The sequence below is a fragment of the Chinchilla lanigera genome, unplaced genomic scaffold (assembly GCF_000276665.1).
Source record: "Chinchilla lanigera isolate Chin_1 unplaced genomic scaffold, ChiLan1.0 scaffold00084, whole genome shotgun sequence".
Classification (NCBI taxonomy): domain Eukaryota; kingdom Metazoa; phylum Chordata; class Mammalia; order Rodentia; family Chinchillidae; genus Chinchilla; species Chinchilla lanigera.
Genome location: NW_004955485.1, coordinates 4,085,603 through 4,112,012, shown reverse-complemented (window position 1 = coordinate 4,112,012; position 26,410 = coordinate 4,085,603). Strand labels below are relative to the sequence as shown.

General features: G+C 43.2%; 1 protein-coding gene across 1 annotated transcript in view; it reads right to left on the bottom strand.

Annotated features, from left to right (window-relative positions):
* The window catches only part of Sorcs1 (sortilin-related VPS10 domain containing receptor 1), a gene marked incomplete at its 5' end in the record, with an annotated part of 503,138 nt that overhangs the window by 110,131 nt on the left and 366,597 nt on the right, over positions 1-26,410 (bottom strand). Inside the window, 3 exon segments of the mRNA XM_013504127.1 lie at positions 1,084-1,173; positions 3,387-3,505; positions 22,486-22,550. Of these exon segments, the coding sequence (XP_013359581.1) occupies positions 1,084-1,173; positions 3,387-3,505; positions 22,486-22,550 (274 nt within the window).

Sequence of the window (26,410 nt, the reverse complement as noted above, 5' to 3'; positions counted from 1 at the left end):
CTACTACAGCCCCTTTCACTATTAGGGTAAGGGGTAGAGGGCTGGTCAGGTGAAAGAATTCTGCCTAGGAAAGATCAAACAATCTATCACCATGGGCTCTCCTGGGAGACGAGCCCTGCTATGCTCTTGTGCTGCTTCTATCATAAGTTCCTGGACAGCTACCTACCCTTGCTCCAAGATAACATACCACAAGTCAAGGATGAAAATAAAAGAGAAATGCATGAAGACTCAATTTAAAAGTTCATGTTCTTTGTGCAACTTAAAAGTTTCAAAGCTGAGCTATAATTTTAACAAAACTCTCAGAATCCCCTTCTTACAAATCTCTCACATCCATCTCTCTTGCTCTCAGATTAAACCACAATATATTAAGAAACTTAACATACACCAGAATGGCTGCAAGAGCTCAGGGTGAGGGGGAGCTCTAGTTTTTGACACACAAGCTAGTGATTGTAAGTGCGAGCGCCCAGGTGAGTATGACCTCCACCAGGTGGCGCTGCACATCAACACAGCTTTTCCGTGTCTCTAGAAAGATCGTGGGATGCCCGCCCTGATTGAGGGTTTTCGGCCCTATTTTGAAAGGGGAACGTCTCAAGAAGAGTAAAATAGTTAGCTGTGCGACAGAGCTCTAAAGACCACAAGTACTCTAAGTCTCCCCGGGAAACAAAGTGGAAATTGCAGTCACGTGTGCGCAGCAGTCTCAATAAACAATTTGTCCTAACCATACACTGAGGGAGAAATGGGTCATATCTATTGCACAGACATAACACGTTTACTTTTCCGTATGGATAGAAAATCAGTACACACTGCTGGACAATCTTTACTATTGAAAAACAAAAATAAATCAGTTATTAATTCATATGCTCTAATATCAAGAAATCCAGAGAGAGACAGAGACAGAGAGAATGAGAGAGAAAGAAGGACCAAGAAGGGAGGGCAGTGAGACTGGCAGAACTAGAAGGTGAGAAGCAGGATTTGAGAACCGGAGATGGGATGATAAGAAAGCGGCTGCAGCGTGCCGGGGCAGGGCTGCGGGGCCGGGCTGTGCGCCCGGCGTGGGCCGGCGGCAGTGGAGTCAGAACATACCTTGGGCAAAGCGTACTTCGGAAGCTTCATCTGGGCGAACGCGTTCCTTCGGTAGGACACGTAATAATGTGGTCTTCCTCCTGATGTCAGCTGGGAGGCAAGAGCAAGGCTGTGAGAAGAGCTGCGAGAACGGCTCCACCACAGAGGACACGGGCCTGGGTGGAGGGAGTAGCTATCCACCCCGCGGCAGGACGGTGGATGACTGCGATGAAGTGGCGTTTTGTTCAAAGGCAGCACACACCGCATGTGCACCTGTCAAAGGCCGAGCTGAAGCTAGTGCAACAAGTACCACTCTTCCATCTGCACTGGGGCTCATAAGCCAGGAATCACGCTCAGGCATTGTTTTCCCCAGTAACACCAGCCTCGGGGCATCTGGGCTCACTGTCCCTCAGCAGCTGAGCTCCCCAGTCCAAGCTCAGGGCCACGCCGACAGGGGCCCTCGCCATACTAGATAAAAGCGGTTCCGGTGAAACAGTGGACAGGGCTCACATCTCTGGGTACCGCGGCCCAGTGTGATGGGGTCACACTGATGACTGTGGTCCTGTCCCATCGACAGGAGTGCGGCCTGGGAGGGAGTGAGCCTCGCAGGCGCTGAAGCTCATTCCAGATCTCTTTCGGAGGAAAACTGTGAAAGCTGGCCGTTTGTCTAGGACACGTAAGCCATCAGTGTGACAAGGGGCAGGGAAGGCTGTGGCCCCCACTCAGACACAGGCACAGAGTCGGAGCACAGCACCAAGGGCATCCTGTCAGGCTCACTCCGCAGGGGCCCCTCGGAACCCATGTAAATGCCTGGAGTTCAAATGTCTCGGAGTCTGCAGCTCAGAATGGTAAGGAGTGCTGGGTGAATGCTCATCCGAAAATGGAAAGTGAGCGCCTGCCACGCCGGCGTGTGCAGATCACCTCCTAGACCCTGGGGTGGGCTCCCGAGTCACGGCCACAATGCCATGGGGAGAAAATGTGCGAGGAAATGCAGAACTGAGTCTCCCTTGTAAGTCCTCCGTGTGGACGATAAACCGTTAGAGGACCCAAGGAAAGGAGCCCGGGAGAGGACCTGACTGAGAAACGCACTGGACGGAACCAGGATATGTAACTGCGAATGTCGCTGGGAACTACCACAGCACTCTTTACTAGCTTCCCTGGAGAAAAAGGACATGGTGGGGGTGTATCATCATTTGAGAAACATTTAACTATTACATAGGCTGGTGCTACACCCTTGAAAAATTACTTTGTCAACAGAATTTTAAATATTGTAAATCACAACTTCATATTTATATATATATATACACGTCTAGAGTGTGTCTTGATTGTGTTTTTGTTTACACACACAAACTATTTAAGTTATACCTATGTTATTTTTGACATGGAAAGTGATAATTGAATACTTATATGAATTGTCCAAACAAGACTAAAACGTTCCTTAACTGCTAAAAAGAAGCAAAGCATGCTTAACACTCTTTCTGTTCTAATGCCTCATGACTTTCCCATCCTCTGAGGGCGTAGAACAGCTAAAGGCACCTCAGGCTCAGTCTCTGTCTCCTCATCACAGTCCAGGACAATAGCTAATTGTGTTCACTCTGGCCATGGTCCCCCTGACCTCCAGACATCACACAGCTTCCCCTTCCCAGCCTTCCCTCTACTTTTAGTGTAGTGTTTGGGAGGGACTGACCAGCCCAGTGTGCCTTGACTGAGAAAAGATGAACCTATCTATCCAGTCTCTTTGATGACTGGAAGTTTTTTAGGGAAGCAGATGGGGATAAATGGAACCGACCACCACTCTGGTGACAATGTTACTACTCTAAGCAGTGCACTCATGGCCTGTTGATAAGATCCTGTGGAAGCTACCTGGCAAATCTAATATTCTGTTAGTAGAGACACTTCCTTATCCGTCCCGCCTCACTTCCTCCCTTTCTTTTCCTTCCTTCCTTCCTCCCCCTCCCTCCCTTCTTCCCTCCCTTCGTCCCTCCTTCCCTCCCTCCCTCTCTCCTTCCTTCCTTCTTTCCTTCCTTCTTCCTTCCTTCCTATTTTCCTTCCTTCTTCCTTCCTTCCTCCCTCCCTTCCTTCCTTCCTTCCTTCCTTCTTCCCTTCCCTTCTCTTTCCTTCCTCTTTCCTTCCTTCCTTCTTCCCTTCCTTCTGTCCTTCTTTCCTTCCTTCCTTCCTTCCTTCCTTCTTTCCTTCCTTCCTTCCCTTTCTCCCTCCCATCTTTACTCGAGGTCCCTTGAGCAGTCAAGAAGGACTGGACCTGCAACAGTTCCAGAAACAATGTGGACACTTTGGAGACAACCAGTAGAGGGGCTCTTTCCCACCTGGACAAACACATAGTCATCCTGGACGATCAGAGAGTCTGGGTCGATGTAGCCTGGGAAAGGTTTGTTCTTGTTCGCGTCGGTGCAGTTCTGCATTCTGCAAGTGAGATATTGTGAATCTGGGAAAACAAAATGGGGGAAAGTGATAACTGAATACTTACATGAATTGTCCAAACAAGACTAAAATGTTCTCTAACTGCTAAAAAGAAGCAAAGCATGCTTACACTCTTTCTGTTCTAATGCCTCGTGACTTTCCCATCCTCTGAGTGTACAAGTAGAGCTTTAGAATCACAGTGGATATTTTTGTGTTTTTCCTACTACCTCCAAGTCTTTGCAGAAACCTTAAGCCTTTTACATACATCACTGTTACCATTATTATTTTAAAAATCATTACCATGATTCTGCTCCTTTGCTCTCAGTACCACTGTCTCCTGATTCCCCCAAACTCTCGCCACGACAGAGTACTAAATACTTCTGTGTTTTTCTCCACCAAATGAAGGATTTTCAAAAACTAGAACAGCATTTGTGATTTCACTGCTATAATTTTCTCTTTCGTAGCCTTTCCCTCTCAACTCGGACCCTGACTGAGGGACAGGGAACTACATACAGGCAGCCATTAACCATCTATGGTGGGAGAGGCGCTATTATAAATACAAGGTTTTTTTTTTTTTAATTAAGATCAAGGTGTTTCTTCTACTATGGATTAAAAGTGAAACATAATAAAGAGATTTCTGAGTGGAAAAGTTTGTTTTCATTTTATGGAGGAGTACACTGAGCGCCTCGATCTCACCTGAACCTGCACAGCGGCTGCAGCACGCAACGACAGTAACGGTTACTCTCAGTCCCTGCAGCTGAAGTGTGCTCTACTGCTTTCCAAACGCAGATGTTCGGGACTCTGTGTGATCACATCATGTCAGTGCGTACCTAGGACTGCGTCTGCCGCCCTGCACTTGGAATCAAGTCAAGCCCCCCGCTCAACTTCCTGCCTTTTCCGCTGCTTCTCCTCCATCTTTCCTGTGAAGTTTTCAATTCTACATACTTTTCTACCACCTTGGAAACGTTTCATTTGTGTCCACACTGCCTAAAATGCTTCCTCACAGGCTGTTACCAAAGAAAGGTACAGATTTCAGCTCACTTCAGAATCTCCCATGATCCCACTCTGTTATACACCACCCTACAAATTCCTTCCACAGAAATTATTAAAATTATAAAATTAGTTGGTTTATTTCCATATGTTACTCTTATTAGAATGTAATTTCCATCAAGACATTCCATGAAGATAGATGCCTTTCTTAATCTTGTCTTTATCTCATTTGTTTCTTTTAGCTATCTGTCTGTCTATCTGTCTATCTATCTATCTATCTATATTTATCTATCTATCTGTTGCTCTTTGCTGTAGATTCAGGTCTTGTTATTTAATAACACACATAGCATATAGTAGGCACTAAATGAAGATCTGCTGGAATACGCCCCTTTACTGAAATACATGTTTTTGAATGAAAAGAATTTATTTAATTGTTTTTGATGGCTAATGACTGAGTGAATTTGAGTTTTAAGGCCTCAGAGAACACATGTCTCTTCCAGATGCACACAGCAGGTGGTGCTCACTTATGTGGAGTGGGGATGCGCTCCAGTGTGCTGAGGTGTATACGTAGATTTACTACAGGCTTCTCTCCAGGAAGTGAGTAGGACAGAGCTTCCCAGGACCACCACCTTCACACAGGAAAGAGGCTACTCCCAGGCTGCCCCGGATGGTCGTGGGAGTGTCACAGCCATTGGCATCATGGGACAAGTTCTGATGTCCCTGTGGGTCCATCGCTGAGGAGAGGGATGAGAGGGCCTGACTCCCCCCTCTGTTGCCCCCTGGGGCACAGGATGGCTCCCCGGTACTCTCCCCTATGTACTCCTGGTAAAACCATCCCCAAATTCGAAATAAAGAAAGGCTCTCTCTTCTTTCTTCCACATTTCCTTTTTCAGACATTACTGTAGTCTCACGTTAGCGCATAACTCAAGATATTTTTCCTTACAAACAATTTCGGCAGGGCTGGGGATATGGCTCAGCAGTATAAACGCCTGCTTGGCAAGTGCAAGGTCCTGAGTTTGATTCCATTACAAAAACAAAAATAAAAAATAAACAATTTCTGGGTTTCATCTCTCTCCACAATCATTCATCCTATGACACATAAAGTTTTACCTCACAATTTCACATTCCTTTAGACTTTTTTCAGCTTTTAAGCAACTTCACTTTTTCAAAAAATAATTTGGAGTCACAGAAGCAAGGAAGATCTGTGACTACGAGAACTGGGTTTCGTTCTAGTGTGGCCAGTTACTAGCTGCTGAGTTCACAGGGAATCATTTCACCTTCCTGAATCTTGATTCCTTTATCTATTAAACAAAACTAACAACATGAACTACCTAGTAGATTAAATACTAGATAAAATTAATCAAATAGTATAATGCTAAATGTTTTGAAATTCAAACTTCTCCACATGTTATTACTGTGGTTAATATTCTTGCTTTCTCTTTCACAATAATAAAATCAGTGTGAAGCACATAGTAAGTCCTCAGAAAGACTGACTAAACTGAACTGGAAGAGTCTAGCTATGCAGAAATATAGTTAGTGAGGTGAGCAGCATTCACTCTTATCTAAGTGCTGAAAAAGACAATGATGGATCTGCTGTTCACCTCTCCCTCCTTGGGGTGTGAGTTTCACAATGTGAGCACTAATCTTGTGGAATCTAAGCCCACTCAGGGTCTTCCCAGTCTCCTTGTCATTGGTTCACTTAGAAGAGCTCATTCCAACCCAGTGTTGGCAAATCAGAAGTGGGGGCAAACCCCAGGAGATGATGGAGGAGCCCTTCCTCCTGCCTGTGCAATTCTGAGCCTCCATGTTGTTTCTGGACCTGCTCTACACTTCCTGTTATCTGAAGAAGCCAGACTTACAGATAAGTGTATATAATGAATGGGGAAATAATAGGGAAAGGATCTGTTTCCTCATAACATCCTTGAGCTACTGATTGTATCAACCTAGATCTACTCTACCTCCATGATTTTCATGTGAGATAATGAATGAAAATAACAATTAAAGAAAATTAAGTCAAAGGTTTTTGATTGGGAGTTGCTGGACTTCCAATTACAACTTTCGTGATAATTTCTAGAGCTGATGCAAAATGAAGACTCATTAATGGATAACAGTTGTTTAATTTTCAATAGTATCTAATAGTTTTTTTCTTAAGACCTCTATCTCCTCTTCATAGATGGAAAATGTAAACAAATGTAATATGTGTAACTCATCTATATGAATTATAAATCTGAGGAGTGGGGGAGAAAATGTAGAAAAATAAAGTAAGTTTTTTTGTTCATCCCTCGGTCAGATATTCTGAAGTTCTTCACATTAATTTAGCACATTTAACCCCACAACACCACAGAATATAACAAATCAACTGATTTTGCAGATAAAGTGAAACTCAAAGAAACAGACTTTGTGGAGATGTCAGTACTGCATAGGGTTTTGACTTAGTTGCCCTGACTGCACCTTTATTTTATTTTTATTAGACTAAGTTGCATAAAAACTCTCAGTGAGTTTGGAGCCAATGTTTTAGAAAATATATTCTTCTTCTGATAATCAACAGATATACCTACATACAACATGATACCACCTGCCAATTCATATTTTAAGTGGTACGCAGACAATATAGGTCAAGGTACTTGGAAGTATATCTTTCATCTCAGGTTCATTTCTGCGAATTCTATCTAAGATGATGATTGGTGCAAAGCTTTAGCCTCCTGGTTACTCATCAGAGTGCTGTTCAGTGATAAAAAATAAAACTAAAGAACACAAACAGGTGAAAACAGAGGAATAATTAAACTATACAATGCATGGTTTGCTATTAAAATTTCTGCATCCAAGAGGAACCGCTTAATGAACTTTATATTATAAAAGGAGGTTACCAGCCAATTGTATCACATTGATGTTCATCTCTTAGTTTTGAAGACTAAGTGTTGGTTTTTAAAATGTGAACACTCTAGGAGGCTGAATAGTGAGCACATGCACTGTAAACAATCTTGGTAACTTTTCGATCTAAAAGTTTTGCAAAATAGAAGTTTGTTTAAAGTAGGTTACCAAACTATGTGCATTATGGACCCACTTTTTTGCAAGGTGTAAATGAATAAAACATGTACATGGCATGTCAACAAGAATGGAGAGGCAGCAATCTGAGGAGACTGGACAGGCTGTGTACAAACCCCTCATCCAGCACTTCTGGGGCAGGTGAGTGCCGGGAAGGGATGTGAGCCTGTGCAATCAGCTGTGTCTAATTTCTCTGCATGTTCTCTTTCCCTTCATTTGCCATGCAGCCCACCGTGCCTGAGCTGTGATCTAAACCTGTTTCTGGGCTGAGAGCTACAAGGTACGGTATCCAACTAGGTGACATTAAAAAAAAGCCAATGGAAGAAGTCCTTACACCACTTTTTGCTCAGAATGTCTCAAAGTAAAATTTACAAGCTGAAGGGTAAATGATCAGTTCTGAGCTGACTGCCTGGTAAAGTATTCCTGGTTTGTTCCCTTTCTCCTCCTAATGGAAATAGCAAGAAATTGGCTGCGGTTCATAATGAGGGACCAATCACTCTCATCCCCCTGGGGGCTGGCTGTAACAGCATTAAGTATGATGAAGTCTTTCCATATCCAATTCTGGTGGGTGTGTAATGCCATTCCATAGGAAGCATCTTGTAATTTGGCATTAATTAATGTCAATTAATGTACGCAATTGCTAGACGTTAGAATTAATTTCATTACTTTTCCTACACAGATGTTTTCCTTGCCACAGGTAATTAGGACACTGTGCTGCTCTTTTCAAGCATTCTCATTACCTGCAACAGCTGCTGCATAGAATAATGCGAGCCCTCCACCCAAAACCTGTGCTTATCTCCAGAAGGGAAGCTGCCGTTCAAAAGCCGGTTTTGAGCAGAGCAATGGGATTCCAGTAAGGCACAAGGACTGCTACCCTGGAAAACCTACGCAAATCACTCAGTCTTTCTAAACTCAGATCCATATGAGGGGAATAAATGACACCAATCTTACCAACAGTTGTGAGAACAGCAGACCTTTGTCCTGAAATGCATTAGTGCCTCCTGAGATTGTACCCAAATAGCGGTAATTGTGAAGCCCTCTCTCTTTAATCATTGGTGTTTCCCATCAGGTCACAGTTCCCACCTGTAAAGTACTGCAGGCATTTCTGTAATAACTTTCTTCATATTCAAATTTTGGCTTGGCTTAAGGTTTATTTTTCCATATGGAAGCACAAAAGATCTCTAGGAGTCACCAAAATGTTGACTACAAAGAACAACACTGCTACCTGTTGTCCAAATCTATTATTAAAACACAGTAAACAAAATGGCATGGTACAGAGATTAAAAACAGACACACTAGCCAAGTGAACAGAAAGAAAGCCAGACATAAAACACCATCCTTAAGGTCAGCTGAGTTTTAACAAAGGTGACAAGAATGCAAAAAGGCGAAGAGACAGTGTCTTCAAAAATGATAAGAAAAAGGGCAGGGGATCTAGCTCAGTGGCACAAGTGCCTGCCTGGCAAGTGCAAGGTCCTGAACTCAATTCCTGGTATGAAAAAGTAAAAGCAAAAAACAAACAAACAAAAAGATGAGGAAAAAATGATGATGAAACAAAATATTCATAAGTAGAAGGATGAAGTTAGAGTTTTATCCAAGATCATATATAAAAGTCAACCAAAAATGGATTAAAGATCTCCACAGCAGCTCTAAAACTGTAAACAAGTAGAAGAAAATGGGGGAAATGTTTTGCAGTGTTGGTCTGAGTAAAGACTTCTTAGATACATCCTCTGATTTATAGGCTACTGTCTTGGCTATGTTTCTCTCAGTGCTGGGGCAAAATACCTGACACGCACACTTAAGGAAGGAAAGGTTTATTTAGTTCACAGTTTCTGGAGGTTTCAGTCCATACTTAGCTGGCTCCAAGACAGAATGGCACATGGCAGAGGGCAACAGTTCACGGCAGCAGAAAACCTGCAAAATCAGCAAAAGCACAAGGAGAGGAGCAGCAGAAGGCAAGTCTCTTTCACTGCCTTATATTGTATGCAGGCTGCCAGCCCCAGGGCAGGTGTAGCACTCACACGAATACTCCCAACATTGGACCATGAGTCAATCACAAATTCTAGCAGCCTGCCCCATGACTGCATGAGGCTTTGGGAGGACATCTAGACCCAAACCATAACAGCCACTAAAAAGAATGAGACTGCATCAAATTAAAAAGCTTCTGTACCTCCGATAAAACAATTAATTATGCAGTGAGAAAACCTACACACTGAGAGAAAGCAATTTCAAACTATATCTGATAGAAGGCTAATATGTAAGATATATACAATTCAATGCAATAGCTAGAAATCTCAATGAAACAAGAAAAGGACTTAGATATAGATATTTCTCAAAAGAGTATGTACAAATGGACAAAGGATATATGCTGAAATGACTGTCATCACTAATCATCAAAGAAATGCGAATTAAAACCACAATGAGTCATCCTCCCACACCCATTAGAATGGCTTTTGTCAGAAACACAAAAGGTAAAGGTCAAGAGGGGTGTGAGACAAGGGAACATTATGGATTGTGGGTGGAAATGTAAATTTCTACAGGGTACTATAGAAAATAAGGAGGAAGTTCCTCAGAAATCTAAAAGTATAATTTCCCATGATCCAGTAACCCCTCTTCTGGGTATGCACCCACAAAAATTAAAATCCATATGTTAATAAAGAAAGTATTTGCACTCCCATGTTCACTGCAGTGTTATTCTCAGTAGCCACGATATGCAACTGACTTGAGACTTTAAACTGATGAACAGGTAAAGAGAATGTGGCATACTCGCACGATGACATACTATTCAGCCTAAGAACAGGGGGAATCCTGCCGTTTGTGTCCACATGTGTTAACCTAGAAGAAAGGGTACTAGGTGAAATAAAGAGTCACAGAAAGTCAAATGCTGCGTGATCTCACTTTATGTGGAATCTAAAAAGTTGAACTCCTAGAAGTAGAGTGTGGAATGGTGGTCACCGGGATATACAAGGAGACTGCAGAGGGAGGAAGGAGATACAGACCAAAAGGACCACATCTCTAATCCTAGAGTGGAGTGGACCACATCCCTAATCCTAGCTGCTGTACCTGGGAGGCTGAGGCAGGAGAATCATGAGTTTGAGGTGAGTTTGGGCACTTTAACAAAAATTTATCTGAATATACAATCTTAAAAATGAGACTGACGCTGTACCTTTGACCTAGAGTGCTTGTGGAGCATGATGTGAAGCCCTGTGTTCAATTCTAGAGCCACGAAGACACACACATACACACACACACACACACACACACAAAGGTACAACATTGTGGTTACACAGGATGAATAAGATTTACCAATCTGTTGACTAGACAGGTGACCAAAATAAATACTAAAGCATCACATGTTTCAAAATTGATTTAACATTTAAATATTTTCACCACAGAAAGTGAGAAGTACATGAGGTGATAGATTTATTAACTAGCCTGAGTTAATCATTCCACATTATAAACAGACATTGAAACATCATACTGTAAATATATATATATTAGAATATCACATTGTATATATATTACAGATTTAAAAATAATTCCATACACCACAATAATGCTCTCGCTGAATAACTAACAGACAACAACCTCCCGTTTGGCAGGCACCCCTCCTTCAGTGGGAGTGATCATAGGTCCTGGCCCCACCTCCAACACCCAGTGTGACTCTGGGAAGACTGTTACTAAGCGAGGTTTCTGACTCTGTAATGTGTATTGTTAGAACATTGGAAGCCAAATGGATGTTAAAAATTAAGCCTATCTGTTTAAGACCTGACAGCTCCTCACCAGACTTTGACCACTGGAGCCTGCTTCCCTCCCCTTTCTGCCAAAACAAAACAAAACTCTGGGTTCCTGTGGCTGGTTTATGTCTGGAGGGCTTCTGCTGTTTTTAACGGGCACACTTATTCCTGGCGCCTTCCTCTGCACCTTCGCAGTTCTGCTGGCAGGAGCCCTCTTGTTTGTTCTCCTGACCCTCGGTTGGGTTTTTCCTGAGGCTGGGGCTGACTTCCCCCTTCCCGGTGTCTGTATGGGTCTCAGCAGCAGCATTAACCTCCAGAATAACCATGGTGACTTCTCCTTTGGGCCAGGAACTGTGGTAAGTGGATCACAAGGCTTTTCTCTTTCAAACTTTGTTAAAAATACATACACAAATAAACTCAGAGAGTTGAACTTCTTCTACAAGACAAAACCCAGACTTAGGGACCTAGGATGAGACCTGTGTAAGGTCCTATGCTAGTAAGCGAAAGAGCTACTAAGTGACAGAGAGCAACACCGACTGCTGGGGCTCTACGCATTCATTCTGTTATTCAAGAAAGGTGTATTCACCACCAACTGCCTCCACAGGCCTTATTACTGCAGATGTTTCACCATAAGCAATACTGAATTATGCAGGCCAGCAAAAGCACTTTAAAAGGCTTTCCCATCCCTGCTAATTTTCAAGTGTGAAGCAGAACAGGTTTCAATGTCCACATCGTGGTGACAAAGGGTTAAAACTTTCAATATCCAGTGAGTCCCTGGGGTCATGAGGCCCCGAAGTTATGCTGACCAGAAACAGCAATGATAAAACACAGAAACTATTCCTTCCTCCCTCGGGCTACCGTCCTGTCTCTTCCAAAAAGGTTAAAACATCCAGATATCCTCATTAAGTATTGAGCACCTGTGGGGAGAGACCTTGACAGTCTGCAACATTTATTTATTTATTTATTTACTGGTTTTGGTGTACTGAAGATTGTACTTGGGGCTTTTTCACTGAGATATATCTCCAGTCCGTAAAGAAAAAACAAAAAAAAAAAAATCATTTTTTTATTTTGAGTCAGCCATCACTAAATCACTGACCTGCCAGGCTGAGGTTAAGCTTGCCTCAACCTCCCAGAGTACCAGAATTCTAAGCACAGGTGGCAGCATGCGTATAACTCCGCTGTTCCTGGAAGGTTAACAAGGAACAGGGTGCCCTGGAAACACGGTTTTCAGGTACCTACATTTGCTGACTCAGATCCTTCCCCAGTCTTCCTTCTCCTATAAAGGCCCAGATCTTTCACCCTATGTGATTCCTCTCTGGGAAATTTGCCTGCTGCCCCTCTGGACAGTGTATTCTGATCTACCAAACTCTGTCTCTTCTCTATGCCTTGGCTGTGGGTGATTTCTTTGAGGCCTGCATCATTGATTCTCCATGTACCGTCTGGCATAGCATATACATCGCCTGTAAACTGTCTCTTTTCCTTCCTATTGTTATTTCCTGTGGAGCCTTCTAATTCAATGCCCCATCTACTCTACAGGATGCTGTTCCTGTGTACTTCACTCCTCAGCATTCTGGGGTTCTCTGTGGCATGGACCAGGCAGAAACTGAGATCCTCAAAGCAAGAAGCTCACCTTGACTCAGAATACAAACAGAAGGCAAAAATCGCTCCAAAAATTATAAACTGTCCAATGTTCTCCTTCAACATGATGGACTTGTAACTAGATACTGCTTTCTTCTTTAAAATCTCTTGATTAGGAACCAGCACAACTTACTAAATGTTGTCTTCTGTTATTGGTCTTTGGGCATTTGGGAGGTTACGACTGCTACAGGGAAAATTTGGTGATCATAAAATTTTTGCCATGCATGAGACTAGCAATTGTGGACATAAAAGAGAATAAAATCATAAAAATTGCTGGACATACAAACTAGTGACTGGTTAGTTACACCTCAGTGTGGTGCCTGTATCCTAGAGCTATGCTGGTGTTATGGTCCATAGGTGAGAGAGAGACAGCCTTAACACCTCTGCATAGATGTTCTACCGTGTGCCAGAAAGTTCTGTGGAGATGTAGCATCTACTCTACCTTTATAGGCATAGTTGTGGACTGGAATCCCTCATGGCTTAGGGTCCTCTTGAGGGTAGACAATTTTACTACTCACTCTATCTCACAAAGAGAACAGTTACCCTCCATGGGGGCAGGGACACCCAGGAAAGAGCAGAGGAAGGATTAGAAGGCTACTTCTAACCCACTGGTGACAGTGACAGTGTTAAGTCATCTCCTGAGAAGGAAGGGTCACTGGGTTCAGAGGCATAAAGGCATGGGAGAGGATCTCGGAAGCCAGTGTGCTTTGAGTGAGCCCAGGAGGGAGCCCTAGTAAAAACTTTGTTGGTTAAGTGAAGACAAAGTGTTCCACAAGTTCACATTCAATGCTGTTCATTTAATTTTCCAAACTAAGTTAACAGAGGAAGGGAGGGAAAGATACCAGAGAGAGATAGACGGACAGACAGACATAGACAGAGACAAAGAGAGAAACGGGGAGAGGGATAGACAGATAGTCAGACAGACAGAGACAGAGAGAAAAACAGAGAGGGGCAGAGAGAGAGACAGAGACAAAGGAGAGAGAGACAGAGAAGGAAACAGACAGTAGAAAAGAGAAGGAAGAAAAGGAGGAGAAGCAGGGAAAGTGAAGAAGAAAAAGCAAACGACTTAGTGCAGAAGGAAAAAACAGAAATGCAAGTGGTACCTCAGTTCACAAACTTAATTTGCCCCAAGTTTCTGGGGAAGATGGTCGCAGCCATGTTTGTCACTCCATGTGAAGTTCAAGGGAAGAAAAATCTTGTTGAATGCTTCTGTTAGCAAACTGAACTGTTCATGAGAAGTGACTGTGAGCTCAAGTATTACTGTATGCAGAATTTATTCCCCAAGCTCCCCACCCCTTTGGAAGAAAGGAGAAGTGTGAGGTGTTTAGTTATATGCGAGTGATCTATTAGAGGACAGAGAGAGCTCAAGGGGCTGCCTCTCTCTGTCACATGCGAGTGTATTCAATCAACTATTCCTTGCTTAGGAACTTCCTGTTTTTGCCAAGCTTGGTACTGAGTATTGTACTTTGCATATAATCCAAACTCAATAAGGAATAATATGGTACAAATCCCTATCTTCCATCATGGAATTCACAGAGCTGGAGGGCATGCATGTCTGTCCCTTGATCTCAGCCACCTGGGCACCACATCATGCCCAGCATGCTCAGACCACCGATCATTTGCACGTGTTATTCTGTCTGTCTGGGATTGTTTTCCACCAGGCATACCCAACATTATCCCCTTCCATAAGAAGTTGGCTGACTTCTTTCTCACATCTGACCTTATCTGCAAATTTCTGCCTTGTCAGCTACCTCTCTTCTTCCCACTCTGCTTTGTTTGCACATGTGTTGGCACTTCTCAAATAGGTGCATCACATATTTGTTCATAATCTGTCTTCCTCACGGAGAAAGAAACCCGGATGAGAGCAGAGGCTCTGCACCACTCCCCACTCACTCATGCCTAGAAGAACACTTGATACTTAGGTGTCCAACAGTGCTAGTTGGATGAGTGAATCACTACAAGATCTGGAGTGAAGCAGAGCGGGCTTTAAATCCTAGCTCTGAAACAACGGGAAAAACAATCACTGCAGCCCTTACTTCCCTCCTCATTAAAATAAGGGAAGTAACATGAGTCCCTACCTCTGAGGCTGTTCTAACTTGCGCACCTGAAAGTTACCTAGGACAACAGCTGCAAGGAAGTCAGAGACCTGTACGGCACTCTTGTTGCTTGAGCATGCACAGGGCAAAGGAGGGAAATGTATAAGTAAGTGTCTTTATGATGCTGCTGTTTTAAAGCAAGAGTCAGAAGCACTAGGCATGTTCCCAATGCTTGGAAATGATCACATGTACATGCCACACACTACTGCTGTATTGAGGGATCCTGAGAACCCATCAGGAATCCAGACCTCTGTCCCGAGTGAAGGCCCAGGAGGGACACATTTTCCAGCACACTTCTGTTCTCTCTTCCTGAGGAACAGAAAGGAGGGCACAGAACCAAGACAGTGGAGGCAGAGGAAGGAAAGGTACATGCTGGCCACAGAGTCCAGTCTGAAAGCTGCCCAGTGGAGCTAGAGACGGCATGGACTTGTCCGGCTTTTCAGTGCAGTGGGTGTGGGGAGCTGTGTTTTCTTACTTATGATGACCTCGTTGGTTTTCAGAGCCACCTTTAGTTCACACTCTGAGAGAGCAAGTTGGAATCACTGCAAGGTGACATCAAGAGACTTGCATAATGTGAAGACTGGGGTTAGAAGGACATCACCGGGAAGAAAAGCAGTGTTAGATGCCTCCCTACTACCTGGTCGCTGATATTTGGAGGGGGATGGGAGACTTGGGAATGCCTTTGTCATGGTGTTGGGAATCTCCACAACTGGAAGCTGACCATAAATGTAAACCTCTAACCTCCCCCAGGGCTCCAGCCTAGACACTAGTAAAAAACAGACTGAAAGAAAAGGTAAAGGAAAACCGAGACGTGGTGTCAAATCTCACCAAGTGCTATGCTACTGTGGAAACTCTGGCTGGAGTGGGGGTGGCCAGATTGAGGCTTTCAGAGCTTGTCAAACAATGTCAATGTGTTAATCTTCCCTAAAATATGACAGAGATGAGTTACCTTTGAAATTCACTGAAGAAGAAACCAAAATAGCCAAGTAGAAGAAATAGAAGGTCGCAGGCTCATTCCTCAACACATATTAAAAGAAGGATCTGTTACGTTTTACTGCACACCAGAGGCACTGTAGCAATGACTGTCACAGTGTCCTTGGTTGCTGAGGATCTGGAAAGACTTCGAGCTGTGCACAACTGTAACTGTTCAGAAGCAACAAGACAAAGTCTAGGAAAACCTAGAACGCAGCAATTCTGCACGACACAGAGATTCCCCTTCAGGAATTTCTTTCAGTCACTCTTGCTGTTTGTACGAATGAATGCTTACTAACTAAAAAGTGTGTGTGTGTGTGTGTGTGTGTGTGTGTGTGTGTGTGTATCAGCACTGCTTCAAACAGACAAGGGTCTATATAACTGTGAATGATTTACTTATTGTTGTACAATGGGTTTCTGCATAATATTGGCCATGAAATAACTAGGTTTCAATGACATGAGAAGATTTTTAACTTGCTATTGTGTTCATTAACACCAAGTCTGGCATAACAGTTTTATGCCATGAACACACATTCAAACTCACAGGCATATACACCCATGTGTATACATATATATTATCTACATACATGTGTGTGTGTGTGTGTAGAATGCATGACGTCTGCTCTCAAGAGCTGACATACAAATGGGGAGGAAAATGATCCAGTAAGTACATAGGGGGAATGCAAAATTTCAAACTGATATGAAAACACAAAAGAAGGCAAAGACATAGTTGGGTCAAAGCAAGCAAAGTAAGAAACTGATTCAGCTTGGGAGTTTAAGAAAGGTTTTCCTAAGAAACAGGTGCTTAAGCTGAAGTGACTAACTTCATGCAATGCATCAGGACAGCGGGAGGACAGGAGAAGAATCCAGTAGAGGAAGCAGAAGTATTGTACAGGACATATATCAAAGGACACCTCTGGGGACTAGGGGCGAAGATTAGGAAGTGGACTTCAGGTCTCAGTTGATATGTTTCAGTACTGCTTACTATTTTTCTTGCCACAGTTTCTATTTTTTAAATACAAGCAGTTGCTATTTCAGTATAAAAGTGCTTCACACTCATAATAAAGTCTCCCCAGCACTCTGCAACTCAGCTTTTGAAACTTGGGAGACTGGGCTCATTATCACCTCCTGCACCTAGATACGGACACACGTGCCATCCAGTAAGGCCAACAGATCGAGGGCTGGAGGATGGGGCATCAAAAAGAGACTGCCAGGTCTAACCCAGGACAGAATTAGTGGGAGAAAATGTGACATAGTGGTGACTTTATATTTTATTCCACCTGGTAGAATGCTGATTTGAGGGTCACTTCACAGAGTTTGCAGCAGGTATTTTCACAGTTGGCTAAAGAGCCAAGGTTTGTTTTCTCCAGTGAAAGAGATGAGCCCTTGGCAGAATTGCTGCAAGGTTACTTATTCATGCAAGTAGACACTAAGCAGAGATCGCCCCTTGTCCTCTGTGCCTGATGGCATGGATGACCACCAATAGAGACACATTCATGTTGTTTTCATTTCAGAAGTAAAAAGAAGAAACAATAATGTCAAACTTAGCACTATAGGGTATTTTACAAGAAGTGTGCTTCACACTTAAGCATAAATACAGGATAATGCACACATTTCTAATTGTCATGTGAAGCATTCTGATAAAATTATGTTCTTTTCCTCTAAAATAACGTATGCATGAAATATAACACCAGATTCAGAGAGTAAGTTCCCTGTGCACATCTGTTTGTCCTACGAGGCTACATAGGCCCTGAGGTTGAAGACTTCCTTAAGAAGATATGCCTGGTGACTCTCATGAATATTCATTCATTAATTCATTCAACAAACCTTAGACAGGCTCTGAGCTATGTTTAGATGTAGAATAAAGATTAAATAAAATAGCTTTTCACAAAGCTTTCAATCCAACAGTTGGATCAGTACTTTTCTCCAGTGACATGTGCTATGTGCATGGACAATGGATTTAGGGAAACTCACAGGATGCAGGATTTGTCTTTAGTGTTCTACTGTACTGGATGCACACGTACACACACCCACAAAGCCATGTCCACACCCACACTGAGACAGTGAAACAAGCATCTCTGTGTATCTTGGATGCGCATCTTCCAGTTTATCCTTAGGTAGTGCGGGGACCAATCACAACGCCACATTCGGTAGACATGCTCAACATTTCCCAGTATTGCTCTGTGATGAATTGTAGCTGAGCTTGTGCTTTTCAGCTCATCTCCAAGAAAGAGAGCAACACAGAGAAGATGAACATCTCTGTCACAGCTGTACATGCCCCGAGATACCCACATGTCAGAGCACACTGGGAAACTGTGGGGGCCAGGTACAGGCCTCACAGAAGAAAGGTGTCTTGGTTACTTTTCTCTCGTTGCTGAGACAAAATACCCAACACCCAAAATGAAGGAAGGAAAGGTTTATTTAGCTTACAGTTTGTGGAGGTTTCAGTCCCTACTTGGCTGGCTCCGAGGCAGAAGATAGCAAAGCAACAAGAGCAAAGGGGGGTTGGCAGCCAAACAGCAAACAGCCAGAGCAAACGGGAGGAATGGCGGCAAGCAGCTTCTTTCTTGCCTTGCATGGTAAACAGGCTACCCCCACCTAAGGGGCGTGTAGCTCTCACGCAATCTTTGCCCTCCTCTTCCACAGGCTCAGGATGTATACAAAGTAAGCACCCTGGCTTCCTGCTGAGTCACTTAGCCAAACCTCTAGACTCCCCAAGTTGACACAATGTATCAACCATAACAAAAGGCTTTCCAGCTCTCTTCCCTTCAGTCATGGGGACCCCAGTTGAAACACAGTTATAGGTTATAATCTCAGGACACTTGACATGAAACCAAGACTAAACTTTGAACAACAAACCCAGACAAACATTTACAACCCAATCAGCAAATGAGGAGTGTTTTTCTGTGTTAAATATTTCAGTGTGTTGAGCATAAAAATTCTTAAATACAGTAAAACAAAATAAATGTTCAAAGTGAAAAAAATTTGGAATATACCTATGAGATGTGCAACCTAAAATACAAATAATTTGTTTGCTAAATAATGAAAAGAGGGAAAGAAGAGAGTATTTTGAGCAGGGGATGGGAAGAGATTACATTGATACCGGAATTCTTGGAGCAACAGACAAGCCTGGATGATTTTCATAAATTTGTTCTTAAATCTCGCCAGCTGCATTTGTCAACTCGCTATTCTGACCTCGCTGTGTTTTGTCCTTCCCTCCTCCTCTATTTTTTTCTTGGAGCCACGGCTACTGACTATTTTGGATACACAGAGTGCCGGAGGAGGAAAGGAGAGGGCCAAAGAGAGAGGGAAGGGCTGGGAATATAGCTCAGCGGCACAGCGCCTGCCTGGCAAGCGCAAGGTCATGAGTTCGATTCCCGGTACCCACCCCCAAAGAAAAAACAGAAACAAAAACAAAACAAAAGAGAGAGGGAGTGAGGGAGAGAGAAAAAGAGAGGGAGAATGATATCAGTGAAGACAAGATCAGGTATTATAGTTAAATCCTTCATGTCAATTTCTAGGTACTTTATTTCTGCTTTGTTTTGACAGGGATAACTTTTCAAATTAAATCTCTTTATTGAATTGTCACCCTTGGATAGTTTCTGAAGATGCTGCCTTGGCAAAATAAGAAAGTAAAATAAAATAAGTAAAATGAGAACTGTTACATTTCATACTCTGTGAAAGCTGAGCCTGATGACGTTGTGTCATTACCAACTGCCATGTCTTCGGGGAGCAGAGGACCGATGTTAGGTGCAGGGAAGGGGCAGAGACGGCCCTGTTGTTTTTAGGATACAGGTTACATGCACTAGATGCCACAGGAGGAAAAGCAGCATTATCCCCAAAGCTTGAAAATGAAAGCGATGTGGGATGCTACCAATCTCATGGAGAACTTTCTAAACAAAGCTCGTCATCAGGGAAGAGAGACCCTAAAGCTCTTTTATTACTTTTCTGCTGTTGGGATTTTCTACTCACTGTGTTCCACAGACCAGCTTTACCTGGAAAGCTTGCTAGGAATGCAGAATCTGGTGCTGCCCACTGAATCAGAATTCACATTTTAACAAGATCCCTAGATGGGCTTCATGCATGTCAGTTTGAGATGCAGTGCTCTAAAATTCTCCCCCAACCTGGTAAGTGAGGTGAGATAGCAAGCTGGTTACCTTGACTACTGGTTAACTATGTATCCATTCACTCTACATGCACTAGGTGCGCTCCTGGTATAGAAGACTGAACAGAGATACATAGTCCTTCCTCTCATTAGACTTACAAACTAGTGGGGGAGGAAACGTAATCATATAATTAAACTAGTGGACTGTACTGCTTCAAACTGAGATGAAGGCAAAAATTAAGTACATATGTACATACATGATATCAATGCATTTGTCAACTCACTCTTTCGACCTCGCTGTGTTTTGTCCTTCCCTCCTCCTCTATTTTTTTTTCTTGGAGCCATGGCTATTGACTATCTTGGATACACAAAGTGCAGGAGGAGGAAGAGAGAGGGCCAAACATAGTCAGATGAAAGGGAACAAAATAAGAAGCCATATTGGATTGGAAGTTTTAAGAATGGTGTCCAGGACCTAAGAGTGCTTAATAACATCCATCCACAGTGATTAGTGACTTTCCGTTGGTCTAAGCTGGGACAAGAGCAGAGTATCCCAGGCAGAGGAAACAGCAAGTATTAGGTCCTTGTGCCAGGACACAAAGCCCAATATGCTCCAAGAACTGACAGCTAACCCAAAGGCCTGTAGGCAGGCAGCGAAGAGATGATAGAGAGGGGATTAGGTTGAGACACAGGCAGATGCTAGAGTGTGCTTGAAGCAGTGAATCTGCTCTTCACTGTCAGACCAATGGGAAGTCAGCTAGAGCTTTACACTCGCAGTCCATTTATCGCTGCCTCCAGGGAAGACTGATTTCTCGACTGTGTAGTAAAATTGGACCTTGGAATCCAGCATAAGGTCACCCGCTACAGGGAAATGGAGCAGGGATGGGACAGAAACTTGAGCTCACTCTGCATCAGGTGCCCTGCAGGCCAGTTACACGTGACAGCCCTTCCTGTGCTCACAGAAGAAGGGCATGGTCAGCCTGGACCCTGATCTGTGCTTCTGCTGACTGTGCCAGAGAACATATTCATGCCCCAGAAAGGGAAGCAAAACTTCTAGGGATGAAAAATCCCATAGGAGAGTCCTGAAACATATGTGGTTTCTGAGGAATTGGACTACATGGGGGACCTGTTCAGTTTTGGTTTGAAGCTGATAAAGTGCAGATACCTTCTGCCTTTGCATTCAGAAGAGCTAAGGACATGCAGGTAGGGACCCCAGTACAGATAGGGCATGTCCTGTGAACTCCATTGTCACTGTCTGGGTCACTGCCAGGCAACCTGCAACAGCCTCACTGCTCTGCGGTCATTATGGATAGTCTCCTGCCCTTTGTCTCTCTTACACTTGGGACTTTTCTCCCACCAAACCCCTCTGTCTATACAACTCCCCTGGGTAGGCCTTCTGATACTTCAGCATCTGTATAGCTCTTCTGAGGTTCCTCAGGACCTAAGATAGTGAAGGAGACTTATACTATTACTGTTCAAATGTTTCACAGGTCAGGCACTGCATGCTGGATTTTATATGCATTGGTTTGTCTAATTCTCACCTGCAAAGACTTTGAGAAACAGAGACTACTAAGTCTTTGTGTTTTCTATACAGTTTAGGTATCCTATTACTTAGCTTTCTATGCTTTCTTATCCATAAAATGGGAATAACACCCAATAAAGTTGTCACAAAGATTAACTGTAACAAAGTACAGGAAGATCTTAGCACAGTTACTGATACAGGGCAACTGGTAAACCAATGTGAGCTAATAAAGAACCATTATTACTAACTTACTGAATTTACAGGCAAAAGAACAAGCATAGAAGGATAGGTGGTTTTACATCTAGTGTTTTTTGAGACATTCATGTATGGAGTTGAATTTGAGATGTGCACCTTGCTTCCTTTGGTACCATGTATCTGAAGCCATAGCCTCGATGGTGTGTAGGTGCTCGCTGTAACACACCTACACAGGCCAAGGAAGAACCAACCACCAAAAGGATGAGCAATTGTCAAACCACTTCCCCCTCCTTCAGCCTATGGAAGAAACACACAGGATGATTTCTTTTTTCCTTTTCTGTGCAAGTATTTTATGAATCTCTAACGAAGATAGGGAGGTACTTCGTGGATGGAATCTCTTGGATAGACACTGAAAAAATAAATGTAGTGGCAGCAACAACAAAACCCTTTAGAAACCAGGAATTTGGGAATTTATTTTTAACTCAAAAATACCTTGATGAGATGAGAGCATGGTGCTAGCACTGTCATTATTCAACTATGAATAAATCTGGAACATATACGTGTAAATATATTACTTATAAAAATTATTAATATAATGCTAGGTTACTGGGGCAAGAAACAGTCTCATTCCCAAATGACCTGGATTCTTTCCAGTGTGATCACACAGACTTGGTTCAGGACGGACTGGTGGGACAAAGCTGGTTTACTTACGACCATCCACAGTTCTGGCCTCGAGATGCACGAGGTCTGGCTCCTTGTTCGATCCCATCACAGACCTGAAAAATGAAGAAACATAGAAAGGAATGTCCATGTTAACAAGTTCACATGTTTATCTGTGAAGCCCACAGACTATTAATATCCAGTGATGCCTAAAGCCTCCATCCTCAGAATATAACCGCTTTATTTATGAACACAGTTTAACAGTAAAATTTCCACTTCAAATAAAAACCACAATGAAACGTGTATTTGATGTAGGCCAGGCAGAACTCTGGCAAGGATACTGTGTGTTATTTGCTCGGACTTGCCGATAAGTGAACACAGGGCATACGTGTGCACCCACGGTAACCCTGCTGACAGCATATTGAACTTTCAAAACTTACCAAGCAGATGCCGGACATGTTGCTAGCTGGGTGATTTAAAAAGCAATTTACATAGCAACCGTATCTAATTAATTCTGTTCATTTTTCACTTGCAGAACTACCCATTACTGCCTGACCAGAACGAATGATGGGACCTGAGCCTTGCAGGGCTGACAATATTGATCATTCTCTGCATTGTTGAACCCCATGACCAAAAAAGGTGGCTGCATCTCACTTTCTCTGCTATGTATACCTGAAACCATCCGTGTAAATACAATGAGAGCCTATTTAGAAGTTTTTGGAGGCATAGATCATGTTCTATAATGTTGCAGAGAGCCACATTGAATAGAAAATAATTATTCTGTTCAATAAATAACATGAGCAACAATGCTCTGTTTCTAGAAATTTTATACAGGAAGACTAATTAAAGTTGGGACTATCTTGTTGTATTTTTTGTAAAAAAAAAAAAAAAGTCAGAATTTTCAGAACTTTAATCAGTTCCATTTCTATATGGAAAAGACTCAGACGCTTCAAACAGGTCCCTCTGCCTGTCCCCAGCTACCCAGCCCAGCCATTCAATCTATACTAAAAAATGAAGGTCTCAAAAATACACATTACCTTCAAGGCTTGGAGCGGTACCCAAAGACTTGAATGACAGACTCCGTCTCACATCAGCTGCCTCCTCTCCCACCACAGCACATACAATGCCACGGCTCAGCAGTGCTGTGTGCATGTTTTCACCCACCCCTGGTGGAGGGTTCACATCTGTCTAGAGCTTGAAAATGCTGGGCTCCAGCTCACTCACTGCCTCTTGGACTCTTACTTTAAGGCACAACTAAAACATCACTCCTTTTTGTCCCAATTAAAACAGAGAAAGCCTTTCTTTCCATCAAGAAGTATTTATTTTGAAATAAATCTCATAAGATGTATCACGGTTTATTATACATCATTAGCTTTGTGTTTTCCACATGTGAGAGCAACCCCTTCCTCCAACATCCAAATGCAGACACACACAAGCGCACACACACACACACACACACACACACACACACACACCTCAAATAGAGCTAACAGGGACTTTATTTTAAACAGTTTATATTCATATTCATAGTTGTGAAGTAGAATAGTCAAATGTGGGATGAAAGAAGAAAGGAACTAAGTAGAATTAAAGAAGGAAAGGAAGGAGTGAGGGAGGAAGGAAGGGAGGAAGGAAGGAAGGAAGGGAAAGAAAGAAAGAAAGAAAGAAAGAAAGAAAGAAAGAAAGAAAGAAAGGAAGGAAGGAAGGAAGAAAAAAAAAGAAAGAAAAAGAAAAAGAAATTAAGGAGGGAGAAGGAGTGTAAAGGTCTTTGAATTCTTTGAAATACGTACATTAATCACTGTTCTGAGACATTCTCAGAGCTCTACTTATTTGAGTTCATTTTCCCAACTCAAAGAATCTTATGCCTGGCTAGCTTAGTCCCTCTTCATTTTTACAGAAGATGCCTCCTTAAGGTCCTATTATCGCTGTCTATAAAGTTTGCTCTGGTTGATATATGGTCTGAGATTCAGAATCTATGCTCCAAACATTATTTCTCACTTTCTTTTTCTCCCATGACACAGGCATTTTCACAGAAGGGTTTTGCAATTTCCTCCAAGCGCAAGGCACACATGCCCTGCTTTTGGACATCCACACCATTGGAATTTACTTGAGCATGGGCAGAAGCTGACACACATCATTCAGTTAACTACTTTAGCAACTGTTACTTCACAGGCAATATTCCCGATCTCCCCACACAGAACTGTTGATGGCACGCACATGTAGGTGACCTTTTCTGACAAGGTCACAAGTCATGAGCATTAAAAAGGAAAATGAGCTGTCTGACAACCTTCAAGCTAGGAAGCTCAGAAGCTAAGCATTTGTTTTTTTCAAAATATTGATAGACTGTTCCATGTAGCTTACTGCCCTCTGTATCTGCTGCTTTGAGTTTCCTCCTTCAGGGACTATCACCTTTTATTCCCCAGAAAAATCTGGCACCCCAGAAGCACAAAGCTAAAAACGAGCAAGGCTGGCTGTCGGTTTGACTCATAGATTGTGTCCACAGGAGATAAAATCATTTCCCTAGGTCCTGTGGCATCTTTCCATGTGTTCCTGGCTCCAGGTCTAGAGGTACAGTAGTTTCTGTAGATCTCTGAGTTATCCCTCTGGGCATGAGCTGTTGTTTGACCTGACATTTTTCTCCCTTATCAATTCAGGAAAAAGATGTAAGAACAAAATAGTTCTTCATTTTTACAAAATCTACTATGTTTAGCTAACCCCTCGCCAGTAGCAGAACATGCCTTCCCAGCTAGTATACTTCAGTTTCTTAATTGCCCAGGTAATACTTCCTGTTCCAGTTCTGGTTGCTCCTGTTTCTTAGAAACAGCTGGTCACTGTAGGGCACAGCTGGTCAGTATGGTGCACAGTGTATAAACGGATCCCCAATTGGCAAGCCATTCTGCATCTGTACTTCCTGCTTGATTATCTTGTGTAAGCCCTAGACCACCAGAGATCAGGGCCTGACACTTTGGGAGGGATCCTTATCAGTGCTGGTCAATGTAAATAAATCTGCCTCCAAATCCTGGGTGTTGTTTCAGTGTTTCTGCTTGCCATTGCATCTGTTACATCAGCCGGGAAGACTGACCATGCTGACCTCTTTTGTCACCAGTCATGGTCCTCATGGATGGAGCAAAGATGTCTTCAGGTCCCAATGGGAAGACATGCTCTCAAGATTTCTCAAGTCCTCTCAGAGGTCTGGAGGAGGATTCCTGGCTCCCTGCTCAAGTGGCTCACATCGGACCCCACAGGAAGGCACACACAGTCTGTCTGTCTGTCTGCCTGCCTGCCTGCCTGCCTGATTCTGGTAAGACACCTGGGACCACCCCAGTTAGTCTGTCAGTCCTGCTTAGTTTGAGCAGAAGAAGAGCTTGATCAATCCCTGTTAGTTAAGGCCATCCTCAAGGGAATGGGGTTGGAATGTTTAACATCTGAGTGCCTGCTAAATGACTGTGGGCGTGAGTAGAACGGACACTGTAAGCAACAGGCTGCTCCATCTGGGGAGTGCTGGTGGTGGTGCCTAATTGGGCCCTCACCTGTTCCATGGCAATCAACATAGGGCATAATGGAAGCCTCACAGCCTCCTTAGCTAAGTGGCACCTAAGTCCCTGTGAGGGGCACAGCCAGGCAGGCATCTGAATGGTTTTTCTCTGAGGGGCAGCCACCCTTTATCTGTTGTGCCTTTATTCAAGGGCACACAACATATACTATAAGGAGGTAGAATGGGAACTAATTATTTAAAGCCCACAATCCCTGAATGCAGGAGAAAGAGCTTTTATGGAGTTAAAAATGAAACCAACCACTCTCTACATCTAACAAAAAAAAAGCAAAACAGAGGCTCATTCTTCCTGAGAAGTCTGCAGTGGCAGCCTCCTCAGACAGCTTCACTCCAGGCTCCCGACTCCTCTACTACTAATCAGTTGAACTGGTTCCAGTCGGCCATTGCCTACGTTCAGCCACAGGGGCCCTCCCTCCAGAGCAGTCT